The sequence below is a fragment of the Danio rerio genome, chromosome 13, assembly GCF_049306965.1.
Source record: "Danio rerio strain Tuebingen ecotype United States chromosome 13, GRCz12tu, whole genome shotgun sequence".
Lineage (NCBI taxonomy): Eukaryota > Metazoa > Chordata > Actinopteri > Cypriniformes > Danionidae > Danio > Danio rerio.
The window spans coordinates 36,124,568-36,152,366 of record NC_133188.1 but is presented as its reverse complement, the minus strand read 5'-3'; the positions used below and the strand labels follow the sequence as shown (position 1 = coordinate 36,152,366).

The window sequence follows — 27,799 nt, the reverse complement described above, 5'->3', positions numbered from 1 at the left end:
ATGAAATTTAACAACTTTCTCATGTTTGCGCAGGAATCACAGGGAACAAGGCATGTCTTTACTCATTTGTGTTGCCAGATCTTAGGGGGGAAAGCAGCAATTAAAACAAATTCATGGTAAAGTCAAACCCAAACATTTTAAGGGGACCTATTATGCTTTTATAAGGGTTTAAACACAATTGTGTGGCAACAGTCTGTGATTGTAACCAGCTTCTACTGGTAAAAATTTAGTAATTTATTTTTTATAACTACATTTCATAAAAACTGTCTGCTGAAACACTTTGATGTCATCTGAAGGGGAAAGTGTCGCTTAAGAGTGACATCTCTCTCCCTCATTAGCACAGGACATTAGTCTTGTTTTCGAATCTGCCATTATGCTGACACATGGGCATTTGTAGCTCCACCTTTTTTTCAAAGAGGGTTGAGAGTACAATCTCATTTGAATATGAAGTGAAGGTCACCAAAATGGCACAATCTGGATCAAAGCCTACAAGGGGCAGTTTCAAAGACTTCTAAAACGTTATCCGTAGGGTATTTTGATCTGAAATGTCACATACACATTCTAGGGACATCAGAGATTTATTTTACGTCTTGTCAAAAGGGGCATAATATTACAAAATAATTATCATAAAAACATTACATAATGCACCTGGCTGCTTTTTTTAACCCCATAAACTAGATTCCTTACGCTCAAAGATGCTTATTACAGGGTCACGAAACACCAAAACACATTTTTTGAGCTGTTGACAGTCGTATATGTGTCCCACACTGCTAAAAACACTATTAGGACACCTATATTTCACTAAATAGTGTAAATTGGTTGTTTTTGCGTTATTTCAAGCAAATTCGTACTTCCTGTTTGAAACGAATTTTTGAAGCTGCGTCACGGTCATGACATAATAGCGTTATGTTCCAGCGTGCAGACTGGGCGTCTGTGCCAGAGTGAGTCTTATTACGTCTAACAGTGTGTTGCATTAATGCATGAGTAAGGCTTGGTTCAAACCAATCAGCGCGCTCTATTGTGCAACTTCATTAATATTCATTAGTGCCACCGTGTTTACACCACAGAGACGCCACGTTGTGTTGGCAAAACAAGCGTGAAGTGTTGCTTTTATAGTTTGGACATGGCAACATTTCAAGGGAACACTAACAAAAACATCTTTTGAAGATGATTTGATTTATAAATTGTTGTCCATAATGAATTTTGCACAAGTTTATTATTTCACTACTTTATTAAAATGTTATTTGTTCTTAATTCTTTTTTTTTTTCGACAATTTTCAGAAAAGCACCATTTTATCAGTCTGAATTCATAATAGGAGTATTTACAACAGTTTTGGTTACCATTGACTTCTGTTGTATTAACACAAAGCACTGAAACATCTGTTAGCACATATTTTTCCACAGCAAGTTGTACAACTTTGTGCCCATGTGAGTTTTCATTATTTTCATTTTTTTGGCTGAACTACCCCTTGAACTTTTTTTCTCTACCTGCTGTCCAACCGAATGACATACAGAAAGTTTTAAGAGGAAATAAAGACTGAGTGTTTGTGTGTGCGGTTGGTTTTAGAGGGAGAGAGAGAGTTCGGGAACCCTATCCGGCCCATCCAGACGACAGTGCTGGAAACAGTAGCCCAAGGGTGTAATAACCTATACACCTAAATCTGATATGACAATCCATTTGGGAGGGGACCCTGTCTTCTCCCCTCAGCGTCAGTGCAGATTCAGCCGTCTCCTAAGACGCGCCAAAGATATTTATACGCACAATTGCAGGGCTGGCAAGTCGGGCAGTGCCAGCTCACGTTCCGCTTCGCCTTTCTGTTCATTCTTAAAAAAACACAGACCTCAGCGAAGTTCAGAACAGTTTGCGGTTGCGCCAGGAGCTCGCAGAGATGTCCGTGACATGTCAGGGGAAGACCTTCACTGGATTTTTTTTTTCCACACACAAACACAGGCTCTGTGACAGGAGGTCTCAATGAGGTCCTCTTTGGCAGGGGTTTCTTTTCTTTTAAATGCCACAGACCCCCATATGATCATCTTCATGTTCAAGACCTTATTCTAAAATCTAGAAGCTGTTTTTTTGTATAACCGTCCAATTAAACTGTGAAAAAAATATATTCAATAAATGTATGGAGAATATTTAAAAATACAAAATTATTACAAACTTAAAATTAAAAATTAAATTTAAAAATATTTTTTACAAGCTGTATTACTTTCTTTTAAACGCAAAATATATTTTGAAGAATGTTGGTAACTAAATGGTTTCTAGTATAAGCACTGGTAAAAACGCAGGCATTGATGTGCTTTATATTGCACTGTAACGCCTGTTTCACACCGCAAGCGTCAGCGGCGCGTGAGCAGAGCGTGAGCAGCGCGTGTGTTTTCGGCGTCCATGTTAACAGATTAGAGCTTTCATACCGCACGCAGCAGCAGCGCGTCAGAGCGAGGCGTGAGCGTCGCCGAAGCAGCAGTGCAGCGATAGTTTCGGCGCTGGGTCTATTTTTGACGCGCTGCTCACGCTCAATTAAAGTGACAGTGCATTGAGAATGACCAAAACACATTGAATGACAGTAAAAACTAACAATTTTACCCAATAAATGCGTTAATAATGTCAAATGGTTTATATATAGTCATTCAAATGAACTTAAAACGATTAAAAACGGCAACAAACATTTATTTAGGCCCGAACTACAAAACCAAATGTAAAACTATTTTACTATCAGTTTTGCTTAAGTTGCACACTAGTGTTGTAGGAGAGGGGAAATGGAATATTTACGGGATTTGTAGTCCATAGCGAAGTGTATTGTGGGTAGTGTAGTGCGACACGCATGCTGGATTATGTGAGCTCGCTGTGTTCTGTGCAGCTAGCAGAGCAAGAAAGTTTTAATCGGCTTTGTTTTATGTTCACTCGAATTTTTCCTACCGGGAGCTGTTTGCACTGTGAATCTGACAACACGAAAATAAGTAAAAGAATGGCATGCATTAATTACTTTTGTCCGTCTCATCATCTGCACGAGCATGAATTAACGAGCTGTTATTCTGCCGCTGGACATCACTGAAGCGGAGAAATTAACACTAGTTTGATCATGTATAAATATCATTATAACTATATTGTATAAATATGATTATAACTAGGTCTACAGCAACCTGATAATCAAAAAACAAATGACATGATATCACAGGCGATTGTCTTCTGACTGTAGACACCTCTCATATAAGTTAGCTTGAGAAGCATACAGTACTATTTGATCTATAAAATTTGTAAAAATAAACATTTGCAGGTTAATGAAACAGCATAGGAGGGGCCTTGGTACAGATGAAAAGTTTAAAAAGTGTATTTGTATATAGAGGGGTAACTAGATAGAATAGACAGAGATAGGTTGATCTCAGCAGCAGCTGCCGAAGAGCTGCGCGCTGCAGACGCAGCTGGTGTGAAAGGCAAACGCCTGCGTGCTGCTACTGCTCGACATACGCGCTGCTCACGCTCTGCTCACGCGCCGCTGACGCTTGCGGTGTGAAACAGGCGTAATATTGGTTTGTTTATTGATTATATAATTTTTATTTGTTTATTAGCTAAAGACAGCCTGGGATGTCCTTAGAGTGTGTATGTGACATTTCAGCTCAAAATACCTCACAAATAATGTTCTAGAACTTTTTGACACTGTCCCTTCAAGGTTTTGATCCTAATTGTGCCATTTTGGTGACTGTCTCTTAAAACTCAAATGAGATTGTGCTCATAGTCCTCTTTTCAAAAGAGGGTGGAGCTACAAATCCCTACGTGTCAGCATGATGGCAGATTAAAAAACAAGGCCTCCAGTGTTAATGAGGGGGAGATCATCACCAATGGGCGAGGCTTTCCCCCTCTGATGACATGTACAAAGGGAGAATGTCAGTCAAGTATTTCTGCAGTTTTTATGAAGTGTGATAATAAAAAAATAATAACTACATTTTTACCAGTGGAAGCAGGTTATAATCACAGACTGTTGCCACACAATTTTTGTTTAAACCCCTTATAAGGGGATTTACACATAATAGGTCCCCTTTAAGTGATTGGGTAAAACTTTTGCTATTAATTTGTTTTCATCTGCTGCTTTTTCCCTCAAAGATCTGGCAACACAAATACGTGAAGACATGCCTTGTTCCCTGTGTTTCCTGCACAAACATGAGAAAGTTGTTAAAAAAAAAAAAAAAAAAAAAAAAAAAAATATATATATATATATATATATATATATATATATATATATATATATATATATATATATATATATCGTCACCTTAGAATGATAAGGTTCTATCTGCTTAACTTCTGAATGATTTTCAGATATTGAGGTTTAACGTTTTTGCAATTCATATAGCAAACAATATGTGTGTAAAAGTTCTCTTTCATACATTAACATGATAGAGACCCGAAGGGTTCTCTAAATGTAAATGATCAAAGTTCTCTCACATTTCCAAATTGGAGTAAAATAACCATGATAAATGCAGATAGAAACTTCTCATTCTGAAAAGTCATTTTCCACTTGGAATTAGAAAGTTCAACTTTGTTCAACTTTAGTTGATAAATGTATGTAGACTATTTAGATACATTTTTACAAAATTAAAATTTTAATTATATATTTTTACCAGTATGACTTTCTTCTAAACACAAAATATATTTTGAAGAACATTGGTAACTAAATGGTTGCATATATATATATATATATATATATATATATATATATATATATATATATATATATATATATATATATATATATATATATATATAGTTTCTAAAGTATTAAGTTATAAAAACCCTGCTTTCTTGCTGGTGCCACCCAAAACATATATTATTTCAACAAACCAACTGCAAAACGCATAATATTCCAGGCGAACCGAGTGCAATGACGTAATGTTACATTTTCCCAATGACTTCATTCGCTTTGGCATTTTGATTGATATTTACAGCAGTTTCTTTCTTAGCTGTGAGGGGCCGTTCACAGGATCCACCAATGTAGTAAAAACAGCTTTTTGCAAATCAATATAATTTCATAAAAAAGACACTGTTATTTCAGCACACTATTGTGAATATAAACCTTCAATACGCTTTGCTGCAAAAATGCATGGTTCCACACAATTCATTCATTGATTGTTAACAAATTTAAGTGGATTGAACATAAATTAAGCTTCCCCTACCAAAAATCTCCAAAATTCTGTTGTTTAAGCTCATTTTAAAAAGTAGTTTGGTTTGAATAAGCAGCAAAAATATATTTTGGAGTGTTGTAAATATACATAAATATGTATACATGTGGCGAGGCAGTGGCGCAGTAGGTAGTGTTGTCGCCTCACAGCAAGAAGGTCGCTGGTTTGAACCTCGGCTCAGTTGGCGTTTCTGTGTGGAGTTTGCATGTTCTCCCTGCCTTCGCGTGGGTTTCCTCCGGGTGCTCCGGTTTCCCCCACAGTTCAAAGACATGCAGTACAGGTGAATTGGGTAGGCTAAATTGTCCGTAGTGTATGAGTGTGTGTGTGAATGTGTGTATGGATGTTTTCCAGAGATGGGTTGCGGCTGGAAGGGCATTCGCTGCGTAAAAACTTGTTTGATAAGTTGGCGGTTCATTCCGCTGTGGCAACCCCGGATTAATAAAGGGACTAAGCCGACAAGAAAAAGAATGAATGAATGAATGAATGAATGAATGAATGTATACATGCCCACCCATATAAAAAAAGCCCATCCCATCCCCAGAATCATCTGTTTGGTTCATTAGCTGTTTCCATCCACCTATTTTTATGCTCATTTTCGCACATAAAAAATGCTTAATAGAAAAGCCAAGACGCACATACATTTTGAAAAAGCTCATAAAAAAACTTTTTCGCACATGTGTGTAAGATGAGCTTTTCATCCGATGAGAAAAATGAACATAGGTTCATTCTAAAAACGCAGCCCTATATACATTTCTGAAGATCACAAATTATGTAGCCTGAAGTACATATGGCTGTGTTTCATCTTTAAAACAAATGCTACGGGGTGGTATAACGCCGTTCCTTTTCGCGCTTACCAGCTGACTGCTAATCTCTATGGAAGGCATTCCGGCTGTTACCAGTTCGTCCAGTAGCTTGCCATGTACCTCAGTGGACTTGAGATGCAAAGAGCAGTTGACCACTACGAGACAAAAGCAGAAGCCAAAAAATAAATGTAAATAACAGGGTTAGTATGTGGTAAAATCTAAAAACATGGTAAAAATTAGGCGAGGGCTTTTCTTTTTTGGATTGCTTTTTAAAACTGTCGGATGAGTTTAAAGAAGTGGGTGAGTGGGTCAATCTGTGCTTTTAAAAACACTATTGACTGGGTTTAGGGAAGGAGGAGGGTGGGTCAGTCAGTCAGTCGACAGTGGCCTCTGGTGGATTTACGCGAGAACAAAAACTGCAAAAAAATGAGCCTGGGTTGAAAAATGTGCATAAACTAAAATGGAAACACATTTACAGAATAAATTCCAGCATATGCATCAAAAAAGTCATGTGATGTAGTTTTCACAGATCATGTGATGACAAAAAAAGGATATGATGGGACAGCATAAATGGACAAACGCAGACTGACCACATTGTAAAACATTTGCAAGGTTGTGTTGGTTGATTCTAAAACCCCTTGGCCAAAATCTGTCATGATAGTGGTTTGTTATTATTACTTTTCAGAAATCACTATGCAATCATTGCATCTTTCAAAACACAGGTAATTTGTTATATAGGAAAAAAAGGCATACAGTTGCAGCAAATTATATTTTTATTTAAATATTTGGTGCCAGTTTATCAGGAAGGGATCACTGGATGGAATTGGTGCTTGCAGACGTTTTATGCGATATTCTAGTTTTGTGCAAAAGTTTAATTCTTGCACTTGAATTGAAACATAGCAAGTGTTTTAACTAACGCTGTTCCAAAATGAGTTTTACCTTGACCTACTGTCGCATGATGCATTTTTATCATAGAGTACAGAAACCTGTGAAAACGGCCCTTTAAAACGTTTCACACATACTAAGTGTACTTCACACTTCTTGTTCATGAGGGTCATAAACACTTTGCAGCTGGTCTGTAACGTTCCATCACTCTTTCATTCCCTCTTTCCAATCATTTCTTATCACCACTCGTCTTGTTTTAATGACTCTCTGCTCCTCCCTTTTGCAGTGGAGTGAGTTTGTGATTTAATGATGTGTGTGTGTGTGTGTGTGTGTGTGTGTGTGTGTGTGTGTGTGTGTGTGTGTGTGTGTGTGTGTGTGTGTGTGTGTGTGTGTGTGTGTGTGTGTGTGTGTGTGTGTGTGTGTGTGTGTTTGTGCGTGCGCATGTTTTGAGATGCAGGTTCTGTCGGATTGACTGATGGTATGTATGTGTTTTGGGTGGTGGATGTGAGCAGATTATTTCAGACCACTCTAGTCTGTCCTTTGTGTTGGTATAAATGTTAGCTGATCAGGACTGGGGAAAGGAGGATGTTAAAATCTGTGATCATTCTGCATATTGGGGTGTGTATTGAAATTGTTTAATGAGTGCATTTACATGACAACACAAGTTTGAGAGCTGTCAAAAATCAACTCATTGCTTATAACAAAACTTTATTTAATAAATTGGTTGGTTGGCGTAGGCATCAGAGTAAATGGATGTTCACACTGAACGATCCGTTTATTAAAATTAAGGTAACACTTTACAATAAGGTTCATTAGTTAATGCATTTACTAACATGAACTAATCATGAACAACACATGTACAGCATTTATTAATCACAATTAAACATTTACTAATGCATTATTAACATCCAACTCCATGCTTGTTAACATTAGTTAATGCACCATGAGTTAACATGAACTAACAATGAACAACTGTAATATCATTAACTAACGTTAACTAGCATGAACAAATACAATAGTAAATGTATTGTTCATTGTTTGTTCATGTTAATAAATGCATTAATTGACATTAACTAATGAACCTTATTGTAAAGTGTGACCAAAATTAAAATGTATTAAAGAAAAAATATTTAATGAAAAATATGCTAAAATAAGAAATGTTGGCATGGTAAATAATATATAATAATGATAAAATCATTTTAAATATTTAAATAATATACAATTAAGCATGCAAAAATTTTAAATCAAAATTTGAAATGTTACAATAACAAACATCTGAAACAAAAAACTAAGAAGACCAACGCAGAAATATTGTTTAAATGCATTTAAAGCTTAGTGGAATTAAAAAAAAAAAGAATGACAAAAGAACATAAAATTACTGAAATAAAATAGTGAATATTAAATGGAAAAAAGTAACTTAAACAATTTTAGATGAACAGTAGAAATGTTGATTAAAAATATCTGAAAGAAAATAATTGACAAAAAAAATGAGTAAAACTGACATAAAAATAAATAAAAGCTTAGTGAATTATTAGAAAAGAAATAATAAACGCATAACAATAACACTTACATTTACTAACTAACATTTAAATTTAAAAACAAATTCAAAACATCAGTAAAAATAATTAAGTACCACCAGAACTGTGAAATAATGGGCTCTCAGTAATAAAGGTGCAAGAGCTGTGGACAGTACCCACAATTGGCCCATTTCCACAGAGTGGTACGGTACAGTTCAGTCCGCTTTTATGGCCATTTTACTTTCAAAAAGTACTAAAAAGCAAACCGTACCATACCACTTTTTGGGTACCTTTTTGAAAGTGTACCTAGCACAAAAAAGGGTACCAAAAGGCAGAGCTAGATGCACAGCCGAACGCTGTTGGTTTACAGAGATACATAGCTCGTACACAAGCCAGGAGAATGAAAACAAAGGAAGCAACATTTTAAAATCCACAGCCGAGACATTACACTGTAATAATATCTACATATAATATTGAGCCATGGTCGACCCAAGCTCAAACAAACCTTGCCGTTGTCTTGATGAACAACCACAAAGCCTTGAAGAACAAAATCTGCCGTGTCCTAATGTTGTTTTATGAAGCTAATCTAAAAGCGAGTGTGGTTTTGACTTTCTCCAAAGAGCTTGTGTGGGTTCGCCACGCGTCTATATTTGAAATAATGAAGTTCTTGAGCAGATGATAATAATATGCAGTGCACGCGATTATTGAAGTGCTTCTAACATCCTTTCAGAAATAGATAAAGGAGCAAATAATTCCTTCAGCAACCTAAAGCACGAACAAACTGCCATGTTAAACTATTATCATCACCTTTTGGACTGTTATGAACTCAGAATGACGGAATTACTTTCTTACAAGAGGATACATGTGCTGGTGATATTACAGATGAGAGGTTTGCACTGACTGTTGGCATTTTGTACTATTGGTATCCTTTTGGTAGTGGAAAAGCAAGAATGATAAAGGTGACCCGTACCGACCCATACTGTACCACTCAGTGGAAACAGGCCAAAAAGGTACTCAATGTTCCTTAAGGACCATATTGGTACTTAAAAGGTATACTAGTATCTAAAAAGTACAAATGTGTACCTTTTGAAATTTTCAGGTACTACTGTTTACCTGAAAATCACCAATATGGCAGCTTTGGTGCAAATGTGTACCTCATAAAAAGGCACCCTCCCAGTGACGGCTCTCGCACCTTTATTTCAAAGAGAGTGTTGAGTTACTCTTAAACCGTTCATGACCTTTGCATGATAAAAGAACACAGCTTAAGCTGTTTACACAATCTACACAGTAGTGTGTTATTAACCATAATCTATGTAAGATGATCTATGTAACCACACTCATTGATTCCACTGCTATCAGACACTTTCTGGATTTCAATTTTCTCTCACATACAGTATATTCCTCGTTTTACTTTAAACATTTTCAGTCTTTCATTTATTCCTTCATTCTGTCATGAAATCTCCACCTCTCTCTTCTCTCTCTCTCTCCCTCTCTCTCTCTCTCACTCGCTCTGTGTTTGGTAGTGGGCGTTTCTGGGTGTCTTCTCATCTCGATTACCACAGTTGTGATTCATGACAAGTGACTCTGCCTGGAGACGGGATTACAGTCTCTGTCGTCACAGGAACCGCATTGTGTCTTATTGCCTGGCAACCGGAGATAACTGTACAATTACGATTGTTATACATCCTTATGACCTGCACACTACATCTCATATACAGCAAGTAGTTTGGCTTATATTGGCAATAAATACTCAGTTATTTAAGAACTCAGATGAACTGTTGAACTGAATAACTCTGATGACTCGTTCACTCACTGAATAGCAGGTTGTTTTTGCATTCTACCCTGCTGGCTTTTTTATAGATTTTTAATGTAATCACGCAGTAGATCAGCATGTTTAAAAAATGCCTGTCAAGTTAGAACTGGATATTTCAAAAATTGCATATCTAGACATTCAGTAAGTACACATTTAAATACATGCCACTCAAGTTAAATAGGTTACTTAAACATATATGCATTTTTCCTGCACTGTAAATACAAATGCAGTGCTTAAGTTGAAAAAGCTAGAGGTAGAGCTCTAGATGGTTTATTCCACTGCTGTGTCTTGCATTCTTAAATGCAAAATTATCATCTGTAAGAGCAGCCTCTTTCATAGATCTTTTTGAAATCAGTTGGGAAACCTCAAAAACATACTTCAACATACTATACGGTTGAGTGCAGCTGGTAAACTGAACTTGGTATGACTCCAACAACTTTTGTTCCTCTTTAAACTAGTAGTGATATGTTACAGCTTACAGGTAAATATAATTGACAAATACTTAAAAAAAAAAAACAGTCTAAAATGTCTATTAGGGCTGAACGATATATCAACATAAAAATAAAATCACATTTGCTATTTAGCAAAATCCGTGATTGTCTTGCACATCATCCGAATAAAATGCGAAGTTGTGATCAGTGGTAAATTTCCTCCAAAAGCCAGAGGGCACTCTCTCATGCGAGAGTCACCCAGTAAAAATCAAAATGCCCCCAAGAAAAGTAGGATAAATAAGATATAACTGCTTTAATTCGATTCAACTGGATTAATAAACTCATGACCACGACAACATGGTTTATCTGAGTTCCTCTTATAATTTGTTTGATAATAAAGTAATGATGCAACACATTTTTCACTGCTTTAGAATGCAATGATGAAATATGTTGCATGCTTTTTTTCTGTATAAGAAGATGCATCATTTCACAGAAGGACTTCATTTAAACACTCGACTGGAACTTTCAAGTCATTTTTTAAGAGGAAAAAGAGAAGCTGTGCAACAGCTGTCAGTATTGCAGAATGATTATTTGCGATTTGACTACATTTACATTTACATTTAGTCATTTAGCAGACGCTTTTATCCAAAGCGACTTACAAATGAGGACAAGGAAGCAATTTACACAACTAAGAGCAACAATGAATAAGTACTAAAGGCAAGTTTCAGGTCTGTAAAGTCTAAGAAGGGAAGTATTAGTAGTATTATTTTTTATTTATTTATTTTTTTTGGGTACAGTTAGTGTGATATTCAGAGAGGCAATTGCAGATTAGGAAGTGTAGTGGAGACTAAATAGTTAAGTTTTTAGTCGTTTCTTGAAAGTAGCGAGTGACTCTGCTGTTCTGATGCAGTTAGGGAGTTCATTCCACCAACTGGGCAGATTGAGCGTGAGCGTGAGCGAAAGTGATTTCTTCCCTCTTTGGGATGGAACCACGAGGCGACGTTCATTCACAGAACGCAAGTTTCTGGAGGGCACATAGATCTGCAGAAGTGAGAGCAGATAAGAAGGAGCAAGGCCAGAAGTCACTTTGTAGGCAAACATCAGAGCTTTGAATTTGATGCGAGCAGCAACTGGCAGCCAGTGCAAACGGACTAGCAGCGGAGTGACATGTGCTCGTTTAGGTTCATTGAAGACAACTCGTGCTGCTGCATTCTGGAGCAGTTGAAGAGGCTTGATAGAGTTAGCTGGAAGCCCAGCTAGTAGAGAGTTGCAGTAATCCAGTTTGGAGTAATCCAGTTTTATCACTGCATGATAATATCACATGCAATATTGCGCATAGTTTGGCAAAGAACTGGTTTTGTGGAGTAAACGCTGGAGGTGCTAGAGCTGATTACAGAGCTGGCTTTATGCGATTTATCGTTCAGCCCTAATGTCTGACTACACTTGAATATGTTAGCTTACTGTATCTCCATATGATCGACATTTCTGATGTTGTAAATTTGCTCAGTAACTCCCTTTATATGGTGTTGTGTCTGTGATGCAGAGAGCTTAGATTCCAACTCGGTGAAGCACAATTTCTAGAAAAAGACATAAAATCAATGCAAAATCAAGGTAAAATGGCCACGTTTGCTTTAAATAACACCATTAGTAAGGTTTTGGCCAGCATTTCGGTGGTTCACTTCAAGTGCTACCTTCTCATGTCTCATATCTACAAAAAAAGACACAAATCTGAAATGTTTAAAAGGATGCTCATTTCGGTTAATTTTGCCAACCGACAACTGCCGCTCATAAACCGAATATTAACAGTTAACTGGTCAGATTAATATTAAATGACTATTTAATTAAACAAATAATTAATGTGTCTATTTTATATCTGACAATTTAAATATTAAAATACTAATTTATAATATAAAATTAGCATTTTAAAATACTAATTTATTTTAACATGCAAACATATTAACAACAGAACATAACAACTAATAATAATAAATATGTCATTAGGAAAAGACTGAATCAGCTGGTCTATTGTGTAAGAGTGTTGCTGTCGATGTTGTTATAATTGTAATATTTAATAATATTGTGATAACTATGGATAACTTGAAACAGAAACCACTGGTTTCTCCTCCTTTAAAAGTCTCCATAGTCATCTTGACAACACAAACATTGCTGTCACCTCAACAGAACCCTGCCTCTGCTTTCACTTGATTGGAGAATGAAAAAGATGCGACTGACATAAGGTGCTTTTCTGAACAGGGCTGACTTTTATTTCAATCAGCGAGCACACAACGAGCAATGGCAAAAATGCGAGGTGTGCAGGGTGCATAAGCATTATTATTATTATATATAATAATTCTATTTATTATAACAAAATAATATATTTTTATAATCAATTATTTGATACGATTAATCGGTTAAAAACACACCCTTTTGGTTGACAGTTAATCGATTATTTTGAGCATCCCTAAAACAAACATACCTGGAGTAATAAATTTCAGATTTGCAAAAATGTATACAGCGCCCTCTAGTGGATTTATCTTCTGAAACGTTTAATAAATGTACCCAGAGCAATGTACTTTTTATGTTTTGCAAAAATGTTAAGGCTAAGGCACATATTTCTAATCAGCCAGGGTTGCTCTGTTGTTCTCAGACAACTTTCCTTTAAAAAGAAACTTGGATATAATCTTTTTTTTATTATCATTTCTTTTTAGAAGAGGAATTTATTCAGTATTAATAAGCATCTCTAAAATGATCAAAATGCAAAAAATCTGTCTCAGAGTAAAGAAGCCTTTGGCCATTTGTGCTTTTGTGTTCTTAGGAGGTAATTAAAAGAAAGTTATTTGTATTTTATGTACATTTTAAATGAATAATAGAGCCGAGTAAAGGGTCGGTGGGGTTGGACGCCATTCCAAAGAAGCAACCGGCAGCCGTCATACAGATGCAAATTAATCATGATGTTGAAAGGCAGAGCAGCTCATAACAGTGATGACCTCTGCCTTCGAGACCCCCTCGTGGAGCTGTGATTAACAAGCCCGAGAGTGGCTTTGTGTGTCTGTTTCCTCCTCCGTAACGACACTGAAAGATGGAGAGATGGGAGGTGAAAAGAGGGCGAGACTGTATTGGAACGACATGCTGGCTCGTTAGTTTGACACCGTGCATTTCATTTAAACACAATTAGGATATGGCGAGGACAGACAGTCATGCACTCACATAGAAGGGACCTTTATTTTCAGAACATTTCCAGATGACAGCATTAGCCATACTTTAGTTTTACTCTCATGAATGACTTTTGCTTCTTGTTCAAATTGCTTATTTAAAATAAGTTTAAACAAAACATGCATTTAGTCATATAGCAGACGCTTTTGTCTTACAATTGCGGTGGAGTGAGAGAGAGAAAGTGCTCCTAAAGGTGGTTTTGGTTTTATTGAGAGGGGTCCAGGTGTTCTCTGAAGAGATGGGTTTTTAGTTGTCCTGTAAAGGATAGCAGTGAATCCGTAGTTCGAGTGGGAATGGGAAGATCATTTAGTCAGCATTAGGGTTGTAACGGTATGAATTTTTCACGGTATGATAATCGTCTAAAACAATACCACGGTTTGACGGTTTCGCGGTATACGGTATGTTACAAAATAATAGAACAGTGAAGCAAATTTGACTTTTTCCAAATAATATATTTTTAGTTACTATAAACAACACCACTTACAATGAACAAATAAAAATAAGAAAATAATAAATAATGTGTCAAAGTCCAAATAAAGTCCAAATAAACATGGTGCAAATCCTCAGTAAAAAATAGATATAAATATTTACTATACTATAAATAGTTACATAACGAAACTAGATTCAATATGGAACATCCTTAGGTTTTATGTGCCAGCATGGATATGGTTGTCTATCGATATGGATTTGGATATGGTTGTCTGCAATGCAGACAAACAGCTGCACCTTCATTTGTGTCTTTTGAAAACAGCAAGAGCAGCAGTTCGTCTTTGCTGTGTCACTGTTTTGTCATGTTTCTGTGCTGCTGTGCATGCAAAAGTACTTAGTATGAGAATTATTTCATGCAAAACTTTTTTTTTTTTGCGTTTTATTTAGCCGCGCATAAATGTATGCCTATCTCTCATTCCGTGTTGTTCAAAAAGCTCAGTGTTGGTCCACAAACAAAAGTGAAACCTATGCTTATTGGTTGTGATATAGCGAGTTTAAACCAATCTGGGCATGGAGGAGGGACAATGCATCAATGTATCATGTCTGATTTGTCCGGAGACACAGTGACGAGCGTTTCTTTGTCAAATCAGCGTTGTCAAATGTTGATGACGTAACCGCACTGATTCCGGAGCCTCTGAAAGTCCACGAATGTTATGTGATACAGCACTGGAAAGCTGAGATTCTCTTCTTTATGCCAATCTTTGAATTGTATGAATGGGATCAGCGGATCAAAAGTTATTAAACATTTAAGAGCAATACTTATTTTTAGTCGCGGGCGGCTGTCTCGGTCTTTAAGGGTTAAAACCGTTAATATGCAATTGTTCATGGTATGATAATCGTGCACGTTCAAATCGTGGTAAACCGTCATACCGGTATATTGTTACAACCCTAGTCAGCATGGAACATTGAATGAAAAGTGACTTCTAGCCTCTCTACAATGGCACCACAAATCGGTGCTCACTCCCTGACCGGAAGTGCTGGAAATGCTGTAGGTCTTGACGAGAAGGTGGAGGTACTGTAACAGCTGATTCTAACAGGATGTCAGCGTCAACTCTTCCCATTCACTTTGGAACTGAATTGCCGAACTGAATTGTGGATCCATCGAAACTGTTTCAGTGGTGTTTCTCGCTGCAGAAGTTGGGACTTTCTCAACTTTTCAAGTGCCAAAGGAAGCGTCAGCCAATCAGAATGCTTTATGCAAATACACCAGGCCAGACAGTAGCTGATTGCTGACTAATTTCATTGGCTGACGCTGCTATGACCATCATTTCATCCCCAACTTCACACACGCCTGTGAAGCGTTGACGTTGAAGCCCCGTGCACAAGAGGGGGCAGTTCCAGTTGCTATCCTTAAGGCAAGCATCAGTGATTTGAACTTGATCCGAGCTTCAAACTGTAACCAATGCAGCGAAATGAAGAGAGGTGTTACATGGGCTCACTTTGGCTCATTGTAGACCAGATGAAACACTTCTTTTGTGTTTTTTTTTGGAGGGACAACTTAACTGTTTTATGTTCAATCCACTTAAATTCATTGCATAAATGATAAAGTAAACTTGTGAGGTACCAAGCATTTTTACAGTGTAGGAGCAGTTGTGTGCACATACGTATTGTGTTTCTGTTTGTTTTTAATATTAAACTTGCGATTGATTGGCAACATTTGGGCTGTTGCATATTTTAAAAAAGGTGGGCAAGTTAAAAGAAGCTTAACTTTTTTTTTCTCATGTCTCCAAACTCTTTTAATGTATTCAACTACTGTGTATCTATATTTTTGAAGGGATAATTAAACATAATTAAAAAAAATAAATATTCTGTCATTATTTATTCATTCTTCACTTGTCTTCACTTGTTTGAGTTTCTTTCTCTTGCTGAAGATATACTGAAGAATGTTGGAAAGCTGCAGCCATTGACATCCATAATATTTTTTTGTTTGAAATTGAGCTTATACTCGCGTGCCCGGTGTCTTTCTTTATTGCAATTTCTGCATTTACCCAATGGATGTCAATGGCTGCTTTTTTCCCCCAGCATTCTTCAAATTATCTTCTTTTGTGTTCAAGGGATGAAAGAAATTAATAAAAGTTTAGACCCACTTGAGTGTGAATTAGTTTTTACTGCTGGGTTAACTTTCCTCTTAGCAAAAAAATGCATTTTTTGTCAGTTTTTTTTTAACTAAATGTCTTATATTTTATGAAAAAAGTGTACAGTAAGTGGTTTGTGCCACAAAGTCACAATTATAGGTGTTGTAAGTTGCTACAGGTTTGCTGTGCTTTTAGTGTGGCACTATTTATGGCATCTTTTTAGTCATTTCATATCAATTTTATAGGGCCCTACTGTGTTGTTGCTAAGGTGTTCTAGATGGTTGCTTAGTAGCCCCTAAAAAGCTTCTGTGGCTGCAGTCAGATAACAGCATAATACTCTGAGACTAATCCACTCTGAAATTGTTCATATGTTTCTTTACTTTGTTTTATTTTTAATGTTTTTGAAGTTGACTGAAATTGTATTTTTTTTACAGCATCTACTTTTCATTCCAGATTAAGGTCTTTTTTCACACTTTTTCCCAGTTTTGAATGACATTTTCTATGATTAACTTAAGTGGTTTTCATATCCAAATTCTAGTGGTGGTAATTAATATTTTGTTATTTATGTGTTAAATATTATAAAATATATCTAAAAAAATATTAACTTTAAAAAAATCATTAAGGATACAGTTGTCAGTCCATTTTTACTTCATGAACACATTTTTATATGTGGTATGTGAAATGTTTACTATTGCCAGATTATTATGGAATTTGATTATTTCTTTAAGTTTTATGTTGTCATCTTTATTTACAATTTGATACACACATTGTACAGTCCATTTATGTCTACTCCGAGTTTAGATATGAATGTTATTATATTATATGAGTTCTAAACTTTCTTTTATTTAATTATTTACACTTTAAGTTTGCTTTCATCTCTAAGGTTCGTGGTGATATTCACAGCTCCGATTAGAATAGAAATGGGATGAACTTTATTGCCTCTTTCACACAGACAGTATTCAAGCTGTTCCTGGCTGCTGTTGTAGAACAGGATATTTTGAGAGTCACACCTGCTAGTAAATACAGTTATTAATTTCAAACACTGTGTGAATGTACTCTTGTCCCTAGATACGACTTGTGGTCCCTTCCTGAATATCAGTCTATTTATTTTAAAGTCTATTTTGAAGTTGGTTTTTCAGACCTTTCAACATGTTTAGACAGATCCTCATCAACGCATATCCAGTTTCACTGTTTTGTTGAATACCTACACCATTGGAGATATTTGATGAGTGATACATAGACTAGTTTGATTCTTGTAACAACACATACATAAAAATGGTCATTTTAGTTGTTCCTTTATGCATTGAGTATCAGAGATGAGCAGAACATTCTGTTTTAAAGCAGATCCTGGAGAAATCTGACAAAGTGTTGCTGCTTTTGACCAATATAGCTCTTTGATTAGCTGATGAATCATATTTCTGCTCTTCATAGCACTCTTTCTACACTCTGAAGTGTCTGAGGGAGACAGAGTGCTGAATTTTTTACACAAAGTGCTGATCAACAGTTAGCCTGACTTAATGCTTTATTAGGAGAGGGACCATATATGGTAGCTTCATTGGCATTGATGACTTGACTATGAAAATAAATAATATCTGTTTAATTGATTCTCACAGACAAAAAATGCAAGTGGTACTGTTGCCTTGGAACATTTGCTTTGGAAATACTACTGGATGTAGCTGTTTTTATTTTAAATGTTTTTAGAACCTTTGGAAAATGTATCATGGCAATGCCTCAATGGATTTGGACATGCAATATTGAATCACCATGGTATCTTTTCTTGATATATTCTCCAATAATTATAAAATAGCATTTATATTTGGTGCAGAATTTTCTGTTCTAATGTTTGAAGTCATTTTGAAGTATACTGTAAACTGATCATTGATCAATATGAGAGATACAATACAGCACGATTCACAAATGTTGTTCTAATTCGAGCTTTCAGTTCATCAATTAATCCTGTAAAATATATCACAGTTTCCACAACAATATCGAACAGCACTTCAGTGTTAAAAATAACAATATGTGTTTTGTCTTTTTGAGCACTAGATTATAATTTTAGGATGATTCAGATATGGATAGGGCTGCACAATGTATCATTTCAGCATCGATATCGCAATGTGTGGATTCGCAATAGTCAGCGCAGGATCTGCAATATCAAGTTGAGTTTACAGTTGAGCAGGAGTAGTAACCATGATGGAGTAAAAATTTATCCTTTTCATGTGTTTTAAGGACTGTGACTGCTTGAGAAATTCAGAAGAGCTTCAAGATTTATTAAGGAACAAGAAACTGTATCATTTGTAACTTAAATAAAGGGTAATCTGGCAGAATTATTAATAGGATGAAGACTATAGTGTTATTTTACATTTGCGTATGAAATGAATGCTACTAAAAATGTACAGTAGTGTATATTTTATTCGTTTAATCTTTGCTTTGATGTATTTATCAGTGCTTGAAATTTGCATTTTATTTTTAAACTCAAATGATTCAATCCCCTTCAGAATCGTCACAATAGTTTGCTTTCCAAAATAAAGCAATCTGGTTGAATTGTATTTATATCGCAATATTTATTGCAGAAAAACGAAATATAAGAACGTCAGATTTTTTTAAATATTGTACAGCCCAAATTCAGAATTATGTGACACTGAAGACTTGATGCTGACAATTTTGATTTGCCATCAAATGAATAAATTAAAATTTTAATTATATTAAAACAATTAAAAGGATGTTAAATTACAATATTTTAGCAATTATCTATATTTATTTGTGAAATTCAAAAACCAATAGAAATGCTAAATGTCATGCATATTGAATTCAAATAAGGTTTACTGGTTTTCCTATAAGTGTGGGTCTGTTGGTTTTTTGGGTTTCTTTATGAGATTTCTCAATTTAAAACGTGTGTTATGTGATTTGTAATTAAAGTGTTTTTTTTTTTTAAATAGAGGATTTGTGTATGACAGCCGGAATAATCTTCAGATGCGAGGACTTGTTGTGCTGCTAATGTCAAAAGCTGCCGGTCCGAGTAGCAGTGACCCGATCCATGACAGTATGGTCAGCGGCATCTACCCCAGGTAAAAAGACCTTTCTTACTCATTTACTCCCCTTTCTCAGGGTCACTGGGGCTTGAACAGCTTCAAGCTTTGGCCATTAGTGAGAAATGATTGCACACACACACACACACACACACAGACACACACACACAGACATGCACAGAGAAAGAGAGAGAAAAACCAGACTGAAAGATGTTTCAAGTACAATAGAAAGCTGAGTATAAACGGCAGCTTTTGTAGCATTGTGTTCATAGATTCAGTGACAGTCTTTAAACCTGTAAAACTTACAGTGTCATATTTGATATGTGAAACGTGAACATGGTCAACCTTACTGAAAAACCCACGGTACAGAATCTACTACATGCCTGATGGTGTCTGAATGATCATTTTTAATACAAAAAAAAAGTATTTTAGCATAATTCTAGCCTTTTGTTAGCCATGATTACTGTTAAGTCAGCTTTTAATGAGGTTATGTCTACATTATGTGAAGTATTTGTATAAATACTTTGAAATGTGTGCATCATAATTGAGCAAGATTTTGAGCAATGTTTATTTGTTGTCATTATATTACATATCATTTTATTTTTTGCCTTCATCATTTAAAACTAAAGAGCTTTGATCATAAAATTAAGCATTTAAGTATCATCTTACTAAGACATATTAATGGCAAGAAGATACTCAATGACAACTGATATTTCTGTGCATTTTATGTAAGTCGACTGCTATACTGTTACAAAAATCTACTTCTATTACAAGCAACGGACAATCGATTTACATTACAAGCTACCTGAATTTCATCAGACTTTTGGATATATTAAAAACATCATCTGATCCCCATTTACTCTGATCCCTCAAAGCGACTGAAATTCCTACATTATGAGTGTTTTTTTTTTTGTAGTTTATAAATCATTTTAAAGGATTTTGTATTAAGGTCCCCAAAATGCTGTTATCTTGTATATGAGAGACCAAAGCTTTTAAGACTTTACTCATTTTTTACACTGTACAAAGCGATTAGTTGGCTTTACTTAAACCGTGTGTGGTGTTGGGGATGTTTCATCCACTCTGGGGTGATTTTGAGTTTTAATTTGGTCACAACTTTCTCTTTGGTTTAGCAAATGAAATGATTTTTTAACAAATCTTACTTTAACACATATTTTAGGCAAATTTACAACAATACACTCTGGGCAAATTTAATGAAAGGGTAGTAAATTTCAACCAAACAAAACGGTTAAAAAAGTGAGTAAACCTTTATGCCTCAATTAATTAAATGAATTATGTATTATTAGAAATATCAAGTTAAGTCAAATCAACAGTTCCAAATTACAAAGTGTTTATGCAATTTTTAAAATAAAGTCAACTTGTCGATACTTAAAGTAATCAGTTTACTCATTTATTTTTAAAGGTTCAACACACCCTGGATCCTTTTTGAGATTTTACACAGATTTGTTTGTGTGTGTTGAGCATCAATTAAGACCACGTTAGCACTTGTCAGCTTTAATTATGGGTAAAACTGGAGTATTTTGAGCTAATTTTCAGTCAGCCAATTTTATCTTCCGGGTTTAAAATCATCAAAATCGGTGACATAGCGCTCATCTGCTAGTGGAGTGATGACACGTAAATTTCTCATTATTATTCAAAGCTGTGTTTTCTTATCCTATGAGAAGACCATGCTTCCTAATTATTCATGAGAGCACGTGTTTCCGAAGGCAAGACAGACCTGCCAAAGCTGCGAGACCCTATGACTGGGTGAGACCGCGTCCGTGCACAGCAAGCAGTATATAGCCCTTGATGAAGGGTTGTATGTGTTTGTTTTCCATGATTCACAGGGTTTGTTGCATGTTTTTCCCCGTGATGCTGTCAGGGTCGATACAGCAAAACTGTTGGTTTGCAGCAAGCATTTTTGTAGAATTTCATCATTTGAGTTTGTTACCATTCAGACACAATCCCTTTACCTGTGCTGCTATGTTTGCACATGTTTAAAATTTTCCAGATTACCGGCAGGGCTAAAGGTTGGAATAGATATAGCAAGAGACCTGCTGCACTGCTATCCACTGTGTCTGCATTCAGACCTGAGGATTAAGGAGGAGAGAAGTCCTCCTTATTTATAGTGTTTACATGATTATCTTTATAATGACAATATGAAATTACAAATAACAAATGTAGCAGGGCATTAAAATACTGTTTATTTCTTTGCATTTTAACTTTGTAAACTAAAATAATCTGTCTCCTCATGGTTTGTGTCTCATTTTGTGAACCAACTGACAAGAGTTGTTTGCTCCCCTCTTTTTCCCCTTCACTGCCGGCCACACCCATTTCTCCCTCCTCTCGCAGAGCTTCAGAAGCTTTTTTTTTAATTCTGAGGTAGACTTGAACCGAAAGAGGGGGGGTTTCATGGTCCTTTAAAGTAATAAATCACTTCAGTCTTTCTGCTTTAGAATTTTATCTTTAAATCACTGTTTCTTGCAGTTTCAATTAGGGGTGTCAAAATTAATCGTTTCTTCGGTGCCCCGCGATGCAGACGCGGACAATTCGGTATCGGTTCAGTAAAGACCATAACCAGTTATTACTGACGTCATTTACCTCATATGCGCTCTGTCGTGAGGGAGGCGAGCGCGAGTATTTACAACGTTCTAACTACTTAAAACTCATAAACTGTGCACAATTTCACTGAGTGTGTTTACTGGATCAGTCTTTCACTGACATATACAACAAAAGCCCTTAAATGAAATGAAAGTACTCCATTTCTCTCTCTCTCTCTCTCTCTCTCTCTCTCTCTCTCTCTCTCTCTCTCTCTCACACACACACAAACACACACTCAGACACACAGTGGCCCATTTGACCTGCTGGCATGACTTTTCTTCTCCTCTCGGCTGTTTTATAGCGTTACTTCTGGATACAGAAACGAGCACGTGTCTGCAGAGTTTTTTCCACCGTGTCTATCATACATCAGCTGTGAGATCGCCGCCTGCCGCTTATCAGTATCAGTATCACTCATCTGTGAAGGTCCAATCGCAACCGTTTTTGTTGAGGGTGTGACCAATCAAAGAGGTGTAGGGGAACTAGACAAGGATCAGAAATTGAGCTGGATATTTATATTTGTTTATATTATTTGCTAAATGCTCGTGTTGTTTAAAGGTACAGTTTATATTTCTGACTGTTTGTATTAAATGACAAAATTGTATTACAAATAGTATATAAATATAAATATATTCATACATTTTAATACAAGAACTGCTGCTGTGAAGAAAATATAAAACTGTGTATGAAAACCGTCAATGCACCGTGGTGCACCGAAATATCGAATTGAACCGAATCGATGGCATGATAATCCGAACCGAACCGTGAGACTAATGTAGGTTCACAACTCTAGTTTCAATATAGATCAATTGTGAAATTTACTAACAATTTCTTAGTAATAATAGTTTTTACTTCATTTTTTTGTGTGTATGATATATCATCCAAAACGTAAAATATGCGTATGAAGACATTTTGAGATGTTGCTTTCAAATATTTTATCTAAACAACTCATTTTATGCTCTCTTTACACACCGTTTTGCTTTCAGTAGATGCATTTTAAAAGAACAGATTGTCCATGAAGTCTCTCTAGGTCATGAAAAGTCAAAGTAATTACATAAGAATTTGGAAAAGAGTTAAATGTTGTTTAAGCAACAAAAACTACTTTTGTGCCTCCTCTGCTGCTCTGTGGAGAAGTTTTTGCAGAGAAACAAATCTAATACACTCGTTGGGTATTGTGTTACAGCAGACACTGTTTGTTAAAGTTGTCTTCAACTCTTTAAATAAAGTTTGCCTGCTGAAATCCACACCCTGATGAAGGATATTCAAGCTGCAATGCATGGGTTGTGGTTTTTTAACTGTAGCCCATTTTGTAATATAGGCATTTTAATATCTTTACCTTGTTATTTCAGTTTTTTTTTCAGTAGTGTTAGATATCATTTTAGGAGTATAGCATGTCACCCCGCAGGACATGTCAACTTCCTGAAAGTATTTCATGTCAGCGTATAAACGCTTGCTTGTGTGTGTGTGTGTGTGTTCATTGGTGGAGAGAGATTAATAATAATTAAATAGAAAAAAGAAGACTTATTCTTGGCCTGCATCCGAGCATCAGGTTTAGAGAACTTTTTCATTTGGACACCTTGAAAGCTACAGGCTGCTGAAGATTTTATTCCCGAGGTTCACATTTCACATGAGGCGATTCAGAAATGAAGCCGTTTTCTCTTTCCAGAAGTGAACGTATGAAAAAAGAAAATATATGTCGTTTTTAAATGAAGAATTGAATTCAAAGTGATCAAGGTCTATCTATGGTAATGGTAGCCATATTGTTGCACGCATGCATAATAGACAGATCATCGGAAACATGAAATAAAAGAGTGCAGGGTAAATGGTGTCTAGTTATGGACACACACTCATTTTGCATCTCAGAAGTACTCCTGCTCTAAACATGCTAGTGTGTGCGCGCAAGTCCTTTGGCTGCAGTGCCAGGGAGTTACCAGAAGCGGCTGTTGTACTTGGCAGCGCGTGAGTGTGTGTGTGAGCTGTCTGAATGAACTCTTTCTCTCTTGCGGAGCGGGGGAAGAGTGTGTCTCCTCCAGTTTTTCCCCTTATTCTCTTACTTCTACAACCTCACGTTTCCCTCTAAACAGGAAGTGACCTCATAGTTCCACAGCTGGGAGGTGGATGTCATGGAAACAAGGTGGTGATGTAGTTGTCCTGAGACTTGTTAGACTCAAGGCTAGAGCTCATTGTGGGTGTGGGTGGGTATGTGTGTGTGTTACAAAAGAGAGTGTTTGTGTAACACACATACTCATAGTGGGTAAATGTTAACTTCTTTTACTTTTTTTGTCATATAGACTTTAGCAACCATGAAAAGCTATTTTTTTAAGGAATATCTTTAATTTGGTTGTAAATATCTTTTAAAAATGAATAAAGTTTTGTCCGATCCAAATTTAAAAGAACATTCACAATCATCTGAATCTGATATTTTTAATTAATAAGGTGATCCAATGAACCAGGGTATACACGTTGTATTATGGATATGTAATAGGCTCATATGGCTATATGAAGAGAGAATGATGAGTAGTGCGGGATGTCATTCTTACTGGAAAATTTAGCTATATTGGTCCATTCAGAAAATTTGCCATGTGAAAGCAAACCTAACCCAGAAGAAAGTGCAACATTGTAACAATTTTAATCCCGTTTCAGAACAAAACATTCAATCTACAGAAAGACAGTGAGCTGTTGTTCAAGAATAAGAAAATCTCCTGAATCAGATTATTTCAATAATTTTGTGAAATGGTTCAAATGTAAATTATATTAATGTTCTATGTAAATTAATTGAACTGTTTTACTCACTTAAAAAAGACCAAACATTTTGAGAGGAATAGTGAATCGTCTTCAGTCTTCAAAATGAACAATACTGAATGATTCAATCAAAGTCTGACTGAAAAGTTCAACTTGGTCATAAACCAAAAAAAAAAATTCTGAAATTAAAATGGACAATTAATTAATCTGAAAGGGGCTAAGTCGAAAAAAAATGAATGAATAAATGAATGAATTAATTAATTGACAATGTAAGCCTTTGAATGTAACTGTTTGATTGACTAAATATAAATATATCTTAATACTTTGTTTACCTCATGTGACCCAACTACTTGAGCTTTTTTATATAAACTGAAATAATATTAGGAAGAGTATCTTACAATCAGAATAAATCAACAACATTTTTTGACACAACAAAATCTTTCTGAATGGACGACGGAATCATTGTCTCTTATCAGAGCTCAAGATTCATACATAAAACATAGTATGGAGATATACAGCGGCTGAACTGTTTGGAAGCATTTTCAACAGTGATTCTATAAATGCATCACATCACTTGCGTTCTGATTTTAGGGATAATAATAACAGTTCATATTAGAAACAGGGAACCTAGAATCTGTTCAACTTAGGTATTACTGGCGAATCTTGGGTCGCTAAAGGAAATGTTAGCAAGCCCTGTTACATGTTTTACAGTGAATATAGATCCGCTTAATATATCATACCTTCTGTTCTCTTCCTTTTAAAGAATGCAAAAAGTTGCGTCTGAACTGCTCTTTTAGACATTTTGAAAATCCCACAAAGTGACGCAATAAACTGTACTGTGCTTGTGAATGGTGCCTTATTACAATACTTCTGATTTCTGATTGGTCAATCGTCGTTGTTTAAGTCATAAATTACCATAAATAGAGAATTTTATTATTTAATTTGCATGATAAGTTTTACATTACACACACTGTTGTAAACCTAAAGGGAATGGTAAGGGGGGATGGTGGTTTTACAACGGGAATGCTTTTTGTCTTTTTTTTTTTCATAAGGGGGATGCCATTCCCCCGCATCCCCCCTCAATTTGATCACAGGTCATCAGTAGACTGAAATTTAAAAGAGGAGTAAAATGAATCAGACTTTCTTTTGAATTTGCTATAATCAGTTGATTTGGTTCACAGCTATTTATTCTGAACAACTGGTTTACAATTAAACAGATTGCAAAACAAAAGAACATTAATCAATCAGATAGTCTTCTGAATCTGATATTGCCAATTGATGCATAGATTTGGCTCACAACTGTTGAATCTGAATGATTCCTTTACAATCTGATTCAGTGGTTCAACTCACTGACAATAGACCAAAATCTAAGTCAGAAGTAGAGTGAGGAATCGTTCACAATTCAGAGATACTTCTAAATGATTCATTCACAATCTGATCTCTCCTTACTCAGCAGTGCTATTAACAGTTAACTGTAGGGGAGATTCAAAAATGATGCACATGTTATCTGGAACTACTTTTATAGTGCTTTTAACCAGAATATATGGTTTGAAACAACATGAGGTTGATTGAGTCGAGTCTCACACACACCTTAAGCTCGTTCTCCTTCCATGTCTATTTTTTCCTCTTTTTTTTTTTTTTGTCAGTCGTCTCTTTTTTTTTCGACTTCCCTCTTTCTGTCCCTCCTCCAATGACACCTTTCGCTCTCTCTTATTCCTAGTTAGAGGTGTGTTTGATGGATGAATTGCCATGCTGCTCTCCTCCTCCTTGACATGCAGCATTTGTAAAATGTCCCTTCCAGTCACTTTCCATCTCACACACACAGTGTTGTGTGGTTTTGTGTACAGGTGAGGTGGATGGTAAGTGCGTATGTGTGTGTCTTCACTTCTGACAGAAATGCTCATGGTTGGTGGGTGTGTGTGTATGATCGCGTACATGCATGAGTGCATCTCACTGAGAGAGACGTCTGTTTGAATGATCGCTCTACACTTCTTTTTAGAGATGCTGTGAACATGATGGTGACATTCAGAAGATTTGGGCTTTTGTGTCAGAAAGCTGAAAATGGTCCATAGTCTTCTTAAAGGATTAGTTCACACAAAAATGTAAATTCTGCAATGAATTACTCACCCTCATGTTGTTCCAAACCCCTGAAACGTTTATCTTTATCTTTGAAACAAAATTAAGATCTATTGATTAAGTCTGAGAGCTCCCTCATCCTCCATTGACAGCAATGGTCCTAACTAGGGTAGGAATGGTTCACAAAATCATGACTTTGGTTTGTATCACAGTTCTGTAGTCACAGTTTGGTTCAGTATACACTGTAAAAACAAAAATCCTATATTGTGACATTTTGAAATATCAAACATTAGCAAAACAAATCATAGACTTATAATCAGAGTTGGGTGGAACACGTTCCACAGTACCGTGTTACTGTAATCTAATTACATTTTTGAGGAATACAGTAATGTATCGAATTGCATTTAACATTTTTGTAATCTGAAAAAATTCTAATTACAGTCTGATGTAATTGCATTACTTGCGTTACAAATATGGTCTTTGGAAGAAAAAAATGCTTCTTTTATATCACGTTTTTGCCTGCAATGTCAGTTAATAAGCACGCGCTAAAATTGCTGGAGAACGTGAGCTGAAATGGTTGCTGTCAAGAGTGGCTGCTTCTTCAAGTGGACATACAGACATTACTTTGATTTCATTGAGCTCGAAATGCAGTCTAAAGAACTTTCAACTCCTTTTTACTCGACCAGCAACTTGTTCAGCGCTAGAACAGAAAGCAGTATACTCATTACCAAGGAGGACACCGGCGTCCAAAAACACAGCAGCCCAACTCGGCCTACTCAGGCTAAAGTGAATTTTTTTGCAGGATCAGGTGTAAAGGTACCTGTGAAGAGAAGACTAGCTGCTTATGGGGCCGTTCACATATTGCGTCTTCAGCATTTTCCAGGTGGACCCAGTTGAAAACCATGAGTCACGTGACGAACTGACCGATCAGCTTCATACTTTAGAATATACAC

The 27,799-nt window shown here is 36.0% G+C and overlaps 1 protein-coding gene and 1 long non-coding RNA gene across 2 annotated transcripts in view; both read left to right on the top strand.

The window, feature by feature from the left end:
• Positions 1–27,799, top strand: part of pdss2 (prenyl (decaprenyl) diphosphate synthase, subunit 2) — a 65,605-nt gene that overhangs the window by 6,399 nt on the left and 31,407 nt on the right. The window contains 1 exon segment of the mRNA NM_001002351.1: positions 19,344–19,472. Within this exon segment, the coding sequence (NP_001002351.1) occupies positions 19,344–19,472 (129 nt within the window).
• On the top strand, positions 42–4,173 carry LOC141376993 (uncharacterized). Its single transcript, XR_012388715.1, has 3 exons — positions 42–709; positions 1,117–2,314; positions 3,521–4,173. It is a non-coding gene; the product is annotated as an uncharacterized lncRNA (long non-coding RNA).